At 40.8% G+C, this 18,186-nt stretch overlaps 1 protein-coding gene across 3 annotated transcripts in view; it reads left to right on the top strand.

Annotated features, from left to right (window-relative positions):
* Positions 1-18,186, top strand: part of SYK (spleen associated tyrosine kinase) — a 94,248-nt gene that overhangs the window by 48,373 nt on the left and 27,689 nt on the right. For all 3 annotated transcript variants that reach the window (XM_039544787.1, XM_039544788.1, XM_039544786.1), the window contains exons 2-4: positions 2,066-2,518; positions 3,463-3,623; positions 16,718-16,856. In XM_039544787.1, coding sequence (XP_039400721.1) covers positions 2,105-2,518; positions 3,463-3,623; positions 16,718-16,856 — 714 coding nt within the window. In that variant the 5' untranslated portion in view covers positions 2,066-2,104. The remainder of the gene's footprint in view (positions 1-2,065; positions 2,519-3,462; positions 3,624-16,717; positions 16,857-18,186) is intronic.

Here is an 18,186-nt window from a genome sequence, read left to right as displayed (position 1 = left end):
CAGACCCCCTGTATAGACTCCCTAGAATCCTACCCCTTCCCTTTGACACTGAAACAGCACTAGTTCTGCTGCTGGGGATCCTGCACAGCAACAGAGTCAGGAATCGCTCTTCTTTGAGGCCTGGTCTACATGTAAAACTTAGATTGACCTAGCTACATCACTCAGGACTGTGAAAAATTTTGACACATAGGTCAACCTAATCCCCCAGTATATATGTGGCTAGGTCAACAGGAGAGTTCATTTATCAACCTAGCTACTGTCTCTTGGAGAGTTGGATCAACTAAATTGACAGAAAAACACTTTCTGTGGTGTAGATGTAGGAAGCACCTATAACAGCTTCATGTGGCACTATAACAGCACAGCTTCAGGGATGTGGTTGTGATGCTGTAGTGGCTGTACTATAGACACGGCCTAAAGAAAAGGATGTACTGCATTCATGCAGCATGCTATCACCAGTAAATTGTAACCATTTCGTTTCACAGCTGGTTTTTTCAGACTTAACAAAACATCCCTTCTTCACTGAGGTTGTAGTCTCTAAACAAAATCATTTTCTTATTAATGAATGTGGGAAAATATGTGGGGAAACATTTTCTTAATAAGTTCCTCTCTTCATGCCTGGCTATCTCCGAAGCAGCCACACTACATTTCTATATCTTACATTTGGGCTGAAAATAAGTATATAAAAATTAGCTGAAAGGATATATATTATCTGAAAATTGTAAGCACCTGAAAATAGGAACTTGGATGAAAGAGTCTCATGAAATCATAACCACAGCTGCAGTGCTATAAAAAGACATGTTTGGTCATGTCATATATAGTCTACTGCTAGTTTAAAAAGTGCAACACCTAGTTTTTGGTCCCTCATAGTGGAACAAAGTGGAAGTGAAAAGTGGGAGGTGTCTTTCTGCATCTGTAATCTTGAATATTCTTCTGTAGATGTCACAGTCCAGTGGGATCCACAGATGGTATCTTTGAACTGGCCAGAAATAACCTGGCACAGCAGGGTCCAAAATAATGCAATAGGCTGGTCTACCTTAGTCTATAAAATCCACTGCTTATTTGTAGACAGACTAGTAAAGCTGTAAAACAGCATCCCAGTGTAAATACTATGGATTAAACATGGAGTCAAATTCTCAGTTAGTGTACGTTTGTCAGCATTACTTCATCAACTTCAGCATGGCCCATTGTTTCTACTTCTAACAAAACACTAGCTTTTTAAAACTGAAACATTGTATCAAGTGAATAATATTAATGAATTGTTTAAACATCAAGAACCAAAATCTGCCCTCAGTTACATGCATAAACACCAGTTTAAAACTATGGGGGGGGTCCGCACAAATATGTCTGAAGGCAGAATTTGGTCCTTTGTCATTATGAGTGTCCTTTGGTTTATTTTAAGAAAAAATTATTACTGCTTTAATTTAAAAAAAAATCATGATTCTGTCACTACAGATTTGAAGTGTATGCATTTGATGTGCAAAAGGAAAACAGTTATTCAAATATAACATCTGTATGTTGCTATATATAAACATAAGTTATCCCCCATATTCAGTAATCTTGTACTCTAAAACTCAGTGCTCAGCTTTCTTTCAGATGATGAGTTCATGATGCATGTGCAAGACTTAGCAGTTTGAATGTAGTAATTTTATTAAAATATATACACAAAATGGCATCCTTCATGCAGGTTCAGGGGCCAGACAAAATTGTTCAGAGGGCCTAGCCACTCCCAGGACACATATTGCATATGTGGACTTCATGCCATTGGTCTAGGGTATGTTCTGCCATCATCCCATATGCAGATTGCCCTTTGAGTTCGATGGGAGGTTTTCTTGAAACATTGCAGGAAATGGCCTTGTGCCTTTTTGGTCCAAAAAATGGTAATCTCATGTTTGTGTAGTACAGTGACAAAACAGTTAGGACCCCATCCTGCTCCTGTTGAAGCCAATGGCAAAACTCCCTTTGACTTAAATGGGGAAGGATTATTAGCAAATTCCTCAAAATGTTGTCTTTTGTTTTTTCCAGTGGATGCTTATTTTTCCTTCCTTTGTTTATTTTTTTATTATAGGTACAAAACATTAGTCCTTGCTGATCAAAAGGAAAAGCCATGGCCACCAACATGGTTAACACTGCTAACCATCTGCCCTACTTTTTTGGCAATATTACACGTGAAGAAGCAGAAGATTACCTGCTGCAAGGAGGGCTGAGTGATGGACTATATCTGTTGCGCCAGAGTCGAAACTACCTTGGTGGCTTTGCTTTGTCCCTGGCACATGGAAGGAAGGTTCATCACTACACAATTGAAAGAGAGCTGAGTGGCTCTTATGCCATTGCAGGAGGGAAGTCACATATGAGTCCTTCTGAACTCATTAACTATCACTCAGAAGAAGCTGATGGTCTTGTTTGTCTACTGAGGAGACCTTACAACCGGCCACCAGGTGTTGAGCCAAAAACAGGACCATTTGAGGATTTAAAAGAGAACCTTATCAGGGAATATGTCAAACAAACTTGGAACCTACAGGTAAATGCAATCCCATTTCTGCAATACAGATGCTTCACTCTGAATTTTTAAAAAGTCAGTATTATATGGGGTTTTTTTCAGTACTTTGTATTAACTTGGCCATAAATGTATTTTTTCCTGAAATGTGGCACAGTTTATCATTTATTTTTAAGTGTTATAAGATCAAGTCTCTTATTGCATCTCTCTACGCCAATCAGGATTGAAAACAAACCAAAAAATAGGTAATAGTTAACTGTTAAACACACACACTTTTTTTTTTTTAAGGAAAGTTGTTGTATACAGAGTGTATGTTTATGCTTGGCGCGCAAGTTATTTTATGTTGCATCCTCCCCTCCTGGCCTGCTTCGTTTGTATGTCTATTTAGATTGTATGCAATTTAGAACAGGAACTTGTCTTCCTACATGGCTGTGAGTTTAAGCACAGCATTTTTATACCAAAAGCCTTAGTCTGTTGGTCTGTGAAAACCCATTTGATCCAGTACAGGCAAGCCACCCTAAGGGGCAGTACACCACTAGAGTTGTTTACAGGTTCAGTGACTAGCCTTAATCATGCGGCATGCCCCACAGTTTTAGTTTCTAGGGGAGCTGTGATAACTCTCCACCTACTGGAGTTCCAAAGAATTGCTAGCCCAAAATGATACATAAACCATTCATAAACATATACAATACAGTCTCCCAAAGATACCTTATCACAAACATAAACCCCAGATATCTGAATTTCAGAGTGTCTGTCTGAATTTAGTTTCTGCCCTATGAGTCCAAAACTTTTTATAGTAATCTAATTAATTTTATCTAAAACTTTGATTATCCACAGAGTTTGGATGTGTCTCTCACAGTCCAGTAATGGCATTTACTATAATGTTGTGTGTGTTGGGTTTTGTTTTGTTTTTTGCACTGTAACAGAAAACAGTATAACTGACCTTCTGTGCTTTGCCCACTCTGCAGGGTAATGCCCTCGAACAAGCTATTATTAGTCAAAAACCACAGCTGGAGAAGCTGATTGCCACTACTGCCCATGAGAAGATGCCTTGGTTCCATGGGAAGATCTCTAGGGAAGAATCAGAGCACCGTGTCCTTTTAGGGATAAGGACCAACGGAAAATTTTTGTGAGTACTTTCATCTTTGGCACTAGTAGTTGCCACCATGATTGCTGCACCTTTTCCATAACTAAATCATGAATGAGACTGTGAGAAAGGAGTTGGATCATTCACTGTGGGAAAGCCCAATGCAGTGTGACATTCATTGCTGCTAACCATTCCAAAGCTAAGCAGATGTCTTTGAGATTAGTTTTTCCCCTTTACTCAAATGAAAATATAGAGTGAAAGCAAGGATCATGTTTTTTCTCAAGCAGACATTGAGGTTAAATCTGTATGAAGCAGCAGAGGAATTCAGAGTGCCAAGAAAATTCCATTCAGCTTTATATTATGAGTGAAGGTATAGTATTGAATGTGATATCAAAGAAATACAAAATACTAGTAAACAACATTAACATTTAGTGTCCATAATTATTTGTTTTTCAAAGAGGCAATAACAATACTTTGTTCTGCAACTAAGTGGCAGCAAGAATGTAATTAAATAATGCTACTTTTACTTTATCGTTCCATTCTGTGTCTATTTCTCTATCCACTCATATGACCTCTCTACAGTTTACCTGATCACAAACAAGACACTTTGGATAATGATTAATCAGAGCCAGTTAATCAGGAGAAGAGGTGAGCTGAAAATTTTCCAGTGGGACAGTTTTCTCTTGGAAAATGCTAATTTGACTCAGTCAAAACATTTTGTGGGTTGAATTCAATCCGGAATTACAAATTGTTCTGGTGCCTCAGAAAATGCATTTTTGGATTAATTTACTATTCATCGAAGAAATTTTGTCTAGCTGTAGTCACAGTTCCCTCCCTGGTCTGCTCCTGGACCAATGCAGCTACACACTGTAAACTGGGCAAAGGGCAAAGTGACAATCTAGCCCTGAGTCATTTTCCTGGTACCTGTAATTTCCCCAATATGTGTTTTCCACGGTAGAAGTTGAGAAATAAACCACTGCTTTATTAAACAGGAACAGGAACTCCAAAACTTCTGAGAATGATAGAAAGGAAACAAAGCTTTAGGTTACAGGTTGCACACGTCACATACCGGTAAATACTCCTTACCAAACAACAGTGTATAGCAATGTGCATGATAAGATTCTACCATGTAGTTATAGACTAAGTACTGTAAGCACTTCTTTCTGTGACAGTAGCTGCTCTGAAACAGATTACATGGTTTTTTCTCTTGCTGCTACAGACAAGGCTAACTTGGCAGCTACATGGAATGTAGAATTTCTGTGCCTTCTCAATAGGCGTTCTCATCTTTTTCTGCTATTTCTTGGAATTTACTTCATATGTGGTCTGAGTTAAGACATGCAACTGAGCATCTCCAACAGTCTGCTTGTGGCAGCTGTCTTTGTTTTCTGTAATCTGTACACACATTGTAGAAGCAGCTTCCAAAGCAGAAGAAGCCTAACAACAAACAGAAGAAGGTGCAAGATCTGTCCTTCACAGAAGGCAAAGAAGCGTTTCAGGGAGATAAGCTTTCTGGTCACTGTGAACATCTGTTATTCCCAGTAGGTGTTGGGCAGTTATGGCTTCAGCTTGTTTGGGATGGTTCTCAGCGGCTTTATGGAAGAACCTGGACTCAGTACACAGCTTAGTGTAACGGGGTTCACTGACCACTCTGGCGCCTCCTGCCATCTATCATGTGAATTAGCTCTGCATGTCAGTTCACCCTCTTCGGGTGGTGCCTCACCCCTGTCACTCCTGCTCTAGGACCCACATCTCTCCAAGGACCACAGCCATGGCACACACTGTGCTTCCCCCCATTCTGGGGGACCTGCAGTCCGCTGTTCAGCCACTTCCCTTAGAGGCTACTGCAGTGAATTGTCTGGCCACTTCCTCATGGCCCCAGCATCCTTTTTGCCTTTGCCTCAAGGCCTCAGCCTGCAAACCCCAGCAGCCAGCCAGGAGCTGTCTCTCACTCCCCGGGTCCCTGCTTGCAGCACTGCTCTGTCCAGGGTACTGGCAGTTCTCTCAGAGCAGAGACAGTCCTTCCTCCTTGGACTCCCAGCAGAGAACTGTCTTCCTCTGCCCTGCAGCTCCCTTTTTATATAGGTCTGCTTGCCCCTGATTGGCTGCCTCCTGCACAGCCTCCCTAGGGCTCAATTAATCCCTTAGAGCCCAGAGTGGGGCAGGCACCCCATCACACTTAGCAAGGAGGAAGTTCACTTGGTATGGCAGAGACCTGAAGTCAACATGAAATTAGAAGAGAAGGAGGTTGAAAAAAGCTAGCGTTTGGTAGAAGTAAGGTATGTCAGGGGTTTCCAGCACACTATCCCATTCAGTAGTAGGCTTGAGTCACTTGCTGTCAGCTGATTTCTCAAACCATTCTGGCCTTTCCCTTTAAAAAATAAAGTAGCTAAGATTGGAGCATTCCTAGTGCTGCTACATGCTCTTTTGCAATTGTCTCTAGAGCTTATTCACCCAAGAAATCTGCCAGAGTCCTGACCAACTTTGCACTTTCTACTTCTCTTGATTCAGTGCCCAATAACAGGGTCTGAGTCTGAATAAATACCTAAATCCCTTCAGGAGTATCTCATGGGAGGACTGGTGTTATCAAACCTGGAAAGTTTTCATTGCTATGAAATATGAAGATAATCAGGAAAGAAGACTTTTAAAGGGCTCCCCTTAGTATTGAGGAATGACAAGTGAGAGAAGGCTCTCCTTTCCCATTTAAATTCAGAAGATTATAGATACCACCGGAACTCAAGTACTCTGCCCCCAGAACAAGCAGATAAGTACATAAATAGCTGTGGGTAGTTTGGGTTAGGAATTCTCAAAGGTCATTTTACGCTCCTATCTGTTCAGAAAATGTAATCACATTTACTGCAGGCTTTGTCTTAAGAATCTTCTTCCACTCAGCTTCTGATGCTCTAGAAAGGAAACAGTCTGTCCAGTGATTTGTTGCTGGGGTAGTTTAGTGCTACTCTGGTTCTTTGTGTGTATTTTGCAGTCAAGGTTCCTGCTTCCCTGATGGACAGAACAGAATTAACCATGGTGAGAAAATTCCCTAGCAGAGGAGACCTCCTCTCACAGGTCTGCTCTTCTTCTTTACCTTGTGACACTGTGATCTGATGGCAGAACACTGAGTAGTGCTGGTTTAGAGATGAGGGTTTTTTGAAAGAGTTTGCTGTCTGTCACACAGAGGATTGCACTTGACTTCCCTTGCCTATTCCTGGATTAGCAATACCTTTTCCAGTGAGACATTCTGAACATGGCTGGATGTGTATTCCTGCTCCTCCCAGAATGTTGTTTTTTTTACCTGTCTGGTTTCTAAAAAGGTCTCTGAATCAAGTTGGTGCAAGTCCACCTCAGCCATTTCATCTATACATGATCCCATCAAGACAGAGAAATGATTCTCCTCCCTATATTCAAAAGCTGCTTTGTCCTCTTCTTTTGAGGAGACCTAGGCATTGACCATTGGTTCTTCAGTAGACCCTACCATTGGTTTTCCAGGTGTTTGTAGAACCCATTCAAAGCTTTAGGAGCCATAACTTTAGAAACTGTAGGTACCTAAGGCCTGGTCTACACTGTGGGGGAGGGGGCAGGGATCGATCTAAGTTATGCAACTTCAGCAATGTGAATAACGGCGGTCAATTTATCGCATCTTCACTAGACGCGATAAATCGACCCCAGCTGAATCAATTGCTCTGGAGGTAAGTGTAGACATGCCTTGAGAGTGATACATAAGAACTTCTTTCTCTTTAGGGAGAATTTTTTAGTTACTGTCAATGTAGCTTGCAGAATGGGGGAAGATGTGTCCTGCTAATTTCTTATCTTCAATTCTGAAGTTTGGTGGGGCGGGGGAGGGTTCACCTGCATCCTCTACCCCAAGGCAATCCATTTAGTGTCAATTAACCTCTTTTGTTTTAAATATGTTATGTTGCAATGTCTCTTTGCAGCAGAGATGAGTGAGATCAGAAATTTTACGTAAATCATGCTCATAATTTATTAAAAAAAAAAAAAGTTAACAATTTTTTTGGAGATTATAACAAGGGAAAGAAGGCTACTAGTGGATTAAGGATTATTTCCCATTACCTTAAGGCTAAGCCAAACAACTACATCCAAAATTGTGAAGTCCCACATAAATATAGTGATTTCATGGGCTCAGTGAATAGGAGGTTCTGCCTCTGGAATTTGTAAAGTGACTACCCAGCATCTCTGGGCGGTTTTCACATGCACTTTTAGGTTATGTCTACACTAGAGACTTTACAGTAGCACGGATCTCTCATGAGCTGCTGTAAGGTCTCCCATGTAGTCGCTCTATGCCAACGGGAGAGAGCTCTCTCACTTCGGTATAATTAAACAACCCACAATGAGCAGCGGTAGCTATGTCAGTGGGAGATGCTCTCCCGCTGACATAGTGCTGTCAACACCAGTGCTTTTGTCAGTGTAATTTATGTTGCTCGGGGGGGGGGGTGTTTTTCACAGCCCTGACTGACAAAAGTGCTAGTGTAGACATAGCCTTAGTTGGCTTTGTCATTCCCTTCTGAAACTTATTGGCCATTAGGTGCTCCAAATGCCATAAGGCATGCTTACCTTCTTTGGCTCATTGCTTGTAGCAGCCACTGTCTATAACTTCTGTTACTGGATAGGATGGTGGAAGAGAACTATAAGAAACAGAATTACTAGTGAATAATTTTCTGATGCTTAAGTGATATTTATGTGCAGTAAAATAGTTTCACTAAAAGTGGTAATTTCTGGCAACTTGCTGTGAATTTTTTCTATGAGATTCTTCATGATTTGAAACCCTCCCTGATTGACTGATCTGCCTGTTCTAAAAAAGAAACTGAGTTAGGTATAAGCAACAAAGAATCCTGTGGCACCTTATAGACTAACACAGTTTTTTTGCAGCAGCTTTTTTCGTGGTGAAATATCTTTTTCTCAAGAGTGCAGTGCAGAAGAAAGTGATTCTGCAACACATGCTGCTAAACATGCTGTTATCTATAAGATAGTGCTCAGTTTGCTTTGTTCAGACTACACAGCCCCTCTGATACTTGAGTTAGGTATGTAATGTGATGTATGTCACAAGAAAACTGCTTCATTACCGCCTCAGCTTCATGCAGATCATTTTTCAATTCCTAACAGCGTGGCTGGTTGTGTCAGCACTTTGCCCCAGATGCAGAGAGAGGTAGTTTCTACTCCTAGATGATGTATCGGCAGGGGGTAGAAGATCAAATCATTTTTTTTTCATTTATCGCAGAAATAGCCTTACCAGCTAGCATTTTTAAGAATTAGAGAAAACATGTTCTCCATTTCAGAACATGGAAACATATGTTTTCTTTGCGACAAAAGAGGTCTGGGAAATGTTACACCCCCATCACCACCTCAACAGGTGGCATTCATTAAATGAGCAGAAGAATAGACTGAGAGATTCTTGTAAAATACTTGTCAGCTTTCTTATTATTTCATTCTTCTCTCTGCATGGCTCTAAAATTTTATTGAAAGTCTATGAATTTTCCAATAAACTTTCTTTCTGGGTGCATAATATTAGAATGTGATTACGAGCAATGATTATTACAAATACAGGTTTGTGCATGGGCTCAGTAAATTCCCATTAAGAAATAAAATAAACATTTGCCAACAATTACAAACCAGCCATATCTAAAATGCCAGTTTTCTCCTGCACTTCAAATGGGATATAACTGTGGTATCTGTTTGTCTGTTGCTGCTGCTGTTAGTATTGGCCAGAAGTGCTTAATTAGTGGTTTGGCAGTTCATAGCCCTGGTACCTCTGGGTTTTCCGCGTCAGTTATGAATGTGCAAAAATTGCTTGTGCTCTAGCACCTAATTAAGCAATGGTAGCCAGCATACACCTGACTTTTGAATTTGTAAATTTAGTTTTATAAGCATGTGTTTAGAAGATGAATTCCTGCAAGACATAAAGGCTAGATTTAGAAATTTAGCCGTACAGCTTGGGGGAGGGATAGCTCAGTGGTTTGAGCAATGGCCTGCTGGATCTGGGGCAAAAAAAAATTGGTCCTGCTAGTGAAGGCAGGGGGCTGGACTCAATGACCTTTCAAGGTCCTTTCCAGTTCTAGGAGATTGGTATATCTCCAATTATTACCTTTAGCTTCAAATCTTGTAGTTTGAAATGAGATATATAGTTTCTAACACATTTATAAACTTTAAATTCAGCATTAGATACAAACACATACAGCTTCTCTAATTACTTGTAATTACATACGATCATGTACATGTTATCAGAAGGTTCACAGCCACATATAGTTTGTATATAACTTGAACACGCATGCAGAAGTACCGAGAAGGAACCAAAACATAATTTTAATATCACAAGGATGCCTACAGTACCTGTTGAGCTTGCCAAGGCCGAGCAAAGCTAGTCTAGTCCATTAAAGGGACTAATGGCCTCCTGTCCCGCATTATTTGATGTGATATCACACCTGATGACACTAAATGCTTTTCTCATGTACTGGAACAATTGATGCAGCGGGAATCTAGTCTCAGAAGTCTGCTTTTCTTTTTAAATACTGCCTGACCAAACTACATGGTGCTGAATTGCGTAATGCACATCTGCATTATTTTTATTAGCTCTGTATCTATAAATAGGACTCGGAACTGCTGACATAGGCTATCATGAACATAAAAATATCTATAATACTTTAATTAAGGAACTGGAAAATTCTATCCAACTATTCCACTGATAAAGGTATTACAGGATCATGTTAGTTGTTGACTGTGGGCCAGATAGCCATCTCTGTTCTGTGGCCTAGGGGTACGACACACATACACATGAGCATGAAAAGGGGATGAGTAACTACACTATGTGTTTCCTCCTCTCTTCTCACTTTCCACCAGACTTACTGGCAGCCCTTTTTTGGCTACACTTCCATGGGTGTTAGACCCAATGGAAAGTAGGGAGGGCTTGTCCCCACCAATATTTAACTGGGGAGGAGGGACTTTCCTCCCCCCCAAAAAAATTACCAGCCCCTTTTAGTGCTAAATATAGCCTTCAAAAATGTAAATGGATTGCTAGGGTTGGAAGTTGGTGTTAGTGATGATTTTTTTTTCTATAAATTATAGCTTCACATGATTGTTCTTTAGGGGTCTGCAAAGACCCAGCAAGCACCCCAGTATTTTGAGAAGGCCTCTGTTCAATTCACAGTTGGGGAGGGCTGTGATTCTTCAAGCATCCTTGAGTTCCACAGCATTCCAAAACCAAGCCTTTTGCCACTAACTTCTTCCAAACTTCCCCAATGGTAGAATGTCATGAATTTTCCACATTATATTTACAACATTTTTTTCCTCAAAAGGATTGTTTGTTTTTACAGAGGGGATAATTTGGCTTTGTTTGGAAGCAAAAGGTACTGAGATAACATTGAGATTTTTATCCAAGAAAATGTTTAAATGAGCCTACAGAATTTACATTTATCCTTGAAACAGCTATCAGTTGTCACTTAACATTACAGTTGTAAGGACCTAAGAAACCCAAGGGACAGACTGAGTGGAAGAATTCCAACCAATGGAATGAATACATTCTGTTTTCACTGCACCACTCAATACTTAATTTTCGGTTGTGAATTCAGTGTAACCTGGGTGTTTAAAATATAATTAATATAAGAACCAAAACATTTGGACACCAGTGTGGTTCCACCTATTATTGCTATCTATGAGAGTTGACTTCAGTAGGAATAGGAGCAGTGTTTTGTTTCCAGGCATTAACTGTTATATTTTACTTCTGTGGGTGTATGCAAGGGTTGGGATGGAGGAGCAGGTAGTATTCTAGTACTGGTTTCTTTAATAGATCTTGATTTTTAAAAAAGTTTTAAAATATACAATGTCCACAGAAAACCATTTGGACAAGGGATTTATTATTGTTTCCTTTGAACTTCTACATGGAAATCTATTGAAGATTCATAAATGGTGTGGTGCATTGTACAGCACAGTTACAACACACAGTCTAATCAGTTACTTTGTTTTTGCAGTTCTCAGAATTACTAAACAAAAACTTCTGTGAATACAAAATAATGTAGGTGAACCCCAAATCCAACATGGCAACACTGAAACTGTATCATCCTGCCAGTATCACCCTGCCACAATGAGAGCTGTGCAAAACTTGTGGATTTCACTTATGGCGCCTTTCAGAAAATGTTTTCATTTTCAATTTAGGTAGTTCTCTCTTCATTAGTTTCACTGTAATTTTTAAGTTTGTTCAAATTCCATGGGCAAAGGAGACACATTAAGTGGTGAATTTCATTAAGTGCTAAGCAGTATATACTTATCAAGAGTGCCTTAGGATTAGTTTAACCTAGAAAACCATGATTAGTTTCACAAGTTACCATTTCAAAACCAAAATGAAATTGTGAAACCCAGCTTCTAAGAACACTTCCCACTGTCTTGCAAATGCAGCGAGCATTTAGTTTTGAGATGTGACAACAGGTCTGAAGGCCATCTGAAAGTGTGCAGGCTCTTAATTGCATCATAGTGCTAGCATCGCAGATCACAATACTATGTGATGTAGTAACAATGGGTGTGATCTAATTTTTTTATTTGATTCGTTGAATTCAAATAAGACTTGTTTAAGCTTGTTCATGGGTTGTTCTGAACTGCTCATTCAGCCATATTGCATGCAAAGTTATATTTGTTGGTTAAAATTTAAATGTACAGAACATAAATATGATTGGAACACTGACTTGCAGAAAGGGGAAATAGAATAAGATATTTTATTCTGAAACCAAAATAGCTTGCCTATCACTTTAAAAGAAACCTGAACCATATTGTTTGTGGTTTTTCTTAACATACAGGTACTTGCACGCTGACTTCCTGTGCTGACTGACCAGTCAAGAGCAGCAAGGTTTCTGCTAAAATGGAGAATGACTTGCAGTTTGTTGTCCTGTGTATTGCTCTTAATAATTAAAAGAACTAGAAATACATGTTCAGAGTGGAGGGCATTGTCTCCAAAATAGATATGCAATTTTGCATAGCATTCAGAAAGTAACTTGCACCATATTAGGAAATATAATCTGTTATCTCTCAATAACATGGAAAGCAATTGTGTATCCAATATATTGATCTGCTCTACAGAGGCTGACGTTTTACATGTGCAGAGATTATTACTGTTAATGAGTTACCTTCATACATCCTCTCAGGACCAGACATCAGCGAGAGAGTAGACTCCGATTATAGTAAATTTTGTAAGGATCACAGATGAAAAGGAAAATTTTCTGAAGTAGGATACAGCTCTTCAGGGCCCGGCATGTGCCTCTTACTTAGTATCCTGACCTGGTTCACACTTCCTGGTTCACACTTCGCTGCTTCTACATGAAATGCAGGCAGAGATTAAAAAGACAGAATCACAAAACTGTGGCTCAGGCATTTCAGAGTGTTCTGAACAAACTCATCCATATAGATGCCACTGGAAACTTGGTATTTTCTGTCCAGGCATGAGGAGGAGAGAAAGGTACTGGGACTCCTAGCTGCCAAGAGATGGTGGGTGAGAGGAAAGGAGAGACTCCTTCCATCTTACATGTAAGAGAAGAGGGGAAACAAACACACACATCAGGAACCAGGAAGGGGAAAGAGAATTAAACCCCTCTCCTTCACAGCAGCCAGGAAATGAGGAAAGCATTACAAAGCCCAGTGGAGTTACAGGAACATGACCTAATTGCGTATTAATAAATACAACACCAACAAAAGCATCTCGGTACCATGTCTGGGTTTCATGCCATATATTTACCTCTACGTTACTTGAGAAACTATTTGCCAGTGAATAAGGATAAGATTATGTCATGGAGGTCACAGAACTCACAGATTCTGTGACTTTCAGAGACCTCTGACATTTTCTGCTTCAGCCCCAGGATGGAGGGACTGGGGCTGTCAGCTGGTGGGGACCTGGCGCTCTTAGCTGCCATTGGATTTGGGGAGACCTGTAGTTCCCACGGGTCATGGTGGGGCCTCGGAGCTGTTAGCTGCAGCGGCCTTGGAAGCTGCTGGACCCATCCTACCCCCACTGAGGCTTGGGCTTCAGTCAACATCTCTTCCCCCCCCCCCCCATCAGCCCATTATTTTTAGTAAAAGACACAGACAGGTCACAGGCTTCTATGAATTTTTGTTTATTACCCACAACCTGTCCATGACTTTTACTAAAAATAACCATGATGAAATCTTAACCTTAACAATGATTCAGTTTTTCAGTTCTTTAATACTGTGAACCACCATTGTGTATATACTGGTAACTCATTTCAATATAATTTAAACTCTGAAAGCTGTTTGACATATAGACCTGGCTGAGAAACAATTTTTCCCGCCCATGAAAAATTTTGAATTTCGGGGGTGGGGAGGTGGACAACCAAAAAACCCTTTGTCTCTAATTCAGAGAAAAAGGTCAAAACACTGAAATTTTTCACAGGCGAAAGAACCAAAAATGGAATTTTTGGCTTGTTTTCTTGGCTGCCTGACTCATCATACAGGCAATTGCGCTGGGAGTTGGGCCACTTGCCTGAGTCGGGCAGCCTGGCCAACCAAGGATCCTAGGGAGCCTGGCAGTCTGACAAATGGGCTGCTAAGGAGCCCAGGAAGGCATGTGGATGAGCTGACAGGAAACCAGGCAGGTTTCAGTCTAAAGTTTAGTCAAAATTGACACATCCCTTCAGAATGTTTCAATGTAGTTGAAGCTGCATTTTCCAGTGGAAGACATTACATCAGAAAACATATAGACCAATTCAGTTGACAGCCTCCTACCAGCTGTGTTTGAACCTGGGGCCTCTGGATCTAAAATCAAAAGTCTACTTTTTCTGCTAAAGGACCAGTGTGACAGCATAAAGGCAGTAGCATGCTCAAACCATTTCCTGGGGTCAGCAACTGAAGGGAAACAAACCCATACTGGGCTAATGTGACTACAACACATAGTATAGTTTTAAAAGCAGTACTACTGAATGCAGGTACTTCATATATTGTTTTCAGACCTCCTGTTTGGCCAGTATCCTGGATGAATGTGAATAGTACACATTTTTCTTGCACTACATTCCATGGTCTCCTATATAACTTTTTTGATTTTCCTATCTTACCAATGAAGATAATGGGGAGAGAACATGGATCATCTTCATAATCTAATATTATATAAAATAAATAAGAATGGCATGTGAATTCCAAACACTTAAGGGGACAGAACCAGGGTTTGACTTTTTGCCACAGGTCCATTAAGATGATTACTCTGTCTGGGGCAGTAGCCAGAAAGAGAGACACCTCTACCCCGATATAACACAACCCGATATAATATGAATTCGGATATAATGCGGTAAAGCAGTGCTCTGGGGGGGCAGGGCTGTGCACTCCGGCGGATCAAAGCAAGATCAATATCTTTCACCTGTAAGATTTTTTTTTTGGCTCCTGAGGACAGCATTATATTGGGGTAGAGGTGTACTTCAGAGAGAGAAAATAATTGCTTGTGTGCATAGCCAATAGTGCAATGCTTTATGTATCCACTGCAGACCTTGCACCTTGAAGCATAAGATCTAATTTGCTTAACAAACGTTAACATAATTAATACAAGTAGACTGCTTTGTAAAATCCTGCTACGTTGCTTGAACATGACTTAGAGTTAAGGTTAAGATTTTGTCACGGTTATTTTTAATAAAGTCACGGACAGGTCACAGGCAATAAACAAAAATTCACAGAACTTCCTGACCCGTCTGTGACTTTTATTAAAAATTAATGGGAGGTTTGATGGGCGGGTGACAACTGAACCCCGAGCCCCGCTGTGTGGAAGGGGGTCCAGCAACCACCGCAACGGCTGAGAGCTCTGGGGCTCCCTCGTCACCCGCAGCAGCAGACAGCTCTGGGGCACTCCTGCCAGCCACACTGGCTCATAGCTCCGGGGTCCCCATCCCGAGGCTGAAGTGGAAAATGTCACAGACGTCTCAGAAAGTCATGGAATCCATGACCTCCATGACATAATTTTATCCTTACATATAGTCGTAAACACCACAAGCTAATTCAATGTTTCTCTTTTTATTTATGCTTATCTTAACCTGCTATTAATTTCAGATATCCCCCCCCATCTTTGTATTAGGATATAGGATAAAAGAGTGAACAATCAGTTTTCACTATATCTGCCTATCTGTTGATGTCCACTTTATTTGAGGTACCAGAGAGTACGTCTTCACTACCCACCGTATCGGCGGGTAGCAGTCGATTTCTCAGGGATCGATATATCGCGTCTCATCTAAACGCGATATATCGATCCCCGAATGCGCTCCTGTCGACTCCATAACTCCACCAACCCGAACGGCGGTAGCGGAGTCGACATGGGGAGCTGCGGACATCGATCCCGCGCCGTGAGGACGGTAGGTAATTCGATATGATACTTCGACTTCAGCTATGTTATTCACGTAGCTGAAGTTGCGCATCTTATATCGATTTTCCCCTGTAGTGTAGACCTTCCCAGAGAGACGTAAATACAACTGTTATGTACAAGAGCCCTGTCTCTGACTTCAGCCTTGCAGTGCACAAAAGTGCATGCATTCAGAGCCTTTGACTCACTGAGGGCAGGTCTACACTACTGCTTAATTTGATCTAACTTATTACGCTCAGAGGTGTGAAAAAGACACACACCCCCTCTGAGCAAGGCAAGTTACAACAACCTAAGTGCTGTCCACACCAGTGTTAAGTCGGTGGGAGACACCCACCCGCTGACATAGCTTCCACCTCTTGCGGCGGTGGAGTAATTATACTGACAGGAAAGCACTCTCCTGTTGCCATAGAGCGTCTTCACCAGAAGCGCTACAGCAACCAGCTGCATCGGTGCAGCTGTGCCGATGTAGCGCTTCTAGTGTAGACCTGCCCATAGTATGCATGTTGTGCAGAACACAGGATTCTGCTGCTCCCTAGAAAATAGCTCCACAAGTTGGAACTTCCTCCTCCCTCCCTCCGCCCCAGGAAAATGATAAAACAAACTTCAGAAAACTGCATTTTATAAAATTTACACTAAAAGTACATGAGGGTTTTCAAGGGAAGGCCTCAAAAGCTGGGATGCAGATTTAGCCCTATTTCCTTTTGGAAAACTTGTAGAAAATAAGATTTTTTTCCCCAAAATACAGATGCTTGCTACTAGTAGAGAATAACCTTTGATATTTATCTTGTCATTTCAGAATCAGGGAAAGGGACAACAATGGATCCTATGCTCTCTGTCTGCTCAGTGAAGGAAAAGTACTGCATTATCGTATTGACAGAGACAAGACAGGAAAGCTATCTATACCAGATGGAAAAAAGTTTGACACCCTCTGGCAGGTCTGTTAAATTAATCAGTCGGACAACTCTCATTATGTTTCTATAGCACCAAATAAGGCAGTTTCTGTTTTACTTTACAACGCATCCGCAATCTTTAGCTAATTGGCCACATAATTCTAACTTAATTTTTAGTGATTTTCATCCTTTAGGGGGAAAGGGGGAAGTATCTTTTATTATAGAAAGCTATGTAAGTGGTACAGTTTTTGATAGTTTTTTTTAAATATGTTGGCTTAATTTAAATTTTCTCTAGTTATTATTTAAAGAATTGTACATTTCCTTGAATGAAAAGGCATTTTCATTTGTAAAAGCAAGATTAAATAATAGCTCTATGGCATTTCTGTAATGTCCCTTGTGACAAGCAAAAGACAGAACTCTGGTGTGGTAACCACAAAGGGAATAGTTTAGGATGCTAGGCACACACAGTCCTCTTTAGCTCTGTGACTCTCTAGCTGGCAAACTGATAAATCCAGCCTGCCCAGCATTACCAAACCGTCTAAATCCTGGCCCAGATTATGTAATCATGGAATGGATTGCTGATTATACTGTAGTCTGTAATAAAGATGAGGCACTGCAAGGAATAAATGTGGGTAAATTGAAAACACTAAAGGAAATGAAACAGTAGCAGATTTCTGCTGCCGCCTATTGTTTAAAATTATATTAACACAAATTGTTATAACTGTATGTATATAATGTAAGTCTATAGTTGTATATAATAATTGTTAGCCTTTCCCTTAACTGTGCATATCCTTCCTGCTTAATGCAAAGCTGACAAAAATGCTGATTTACTAGTGTTCTCTACTGTTGATGAGGAGAGCGGTATGGGCAAAGGAAATTCTTCCACCACAGACAGATACTGGTGGGAGGCAGGATTTGCCTGTGATCCTAGAGCTGTGTAAAATAAATAAATGCGTGTGTGCGCGCGCGCACGCACACTCTTTTTCCCCTCCCCCCATAATGAATATGTACTGTAGATGCTGTACAATGACTCAGTGTGTTCTCTGAACAGAGCTGCAAATCCTGCCTGCATACCCCACCCCATCCCACCCCACATTAGACAGTAAAATGACTGTGATTCCACAGTCTGTGTACAGGTAAAGCCATCCAAAAATGCAAAGGCCAGTTCTAATAACAATACATGTCTTATTATTAACATCACAGTAGTGTCTACAGGCCCAGCCAAGGCACTGTACAGGCATACAGTGAGAGGCAGTGCCTGCCCTGAAGCGTGTGGGCATGACAGACACAGAGTAGGATGGGAAGCAGAGGCACAGAAAGGTGAAATGACTTGTCAAGAACACACAGCCAGTATTATTGCCCAATATTACCTTCT

Source organism: Mauremys reevesii, linkage group 6 (genome assembly GCF_016161935.1).
Source record: "Mauremys reevesii isolate NIE-2019 linkage group 6, ASM1616193v1, whole genome shotgun sequence".
Lineage (NCBI taxonomy): Eukaryota > Metazoa > Chordata > Testudines > Geoemydidae > Mauremys > Mauremys reevesii.
This window is presented reverse-complemented; position numbering and strand designations above follow the sequence as displayed.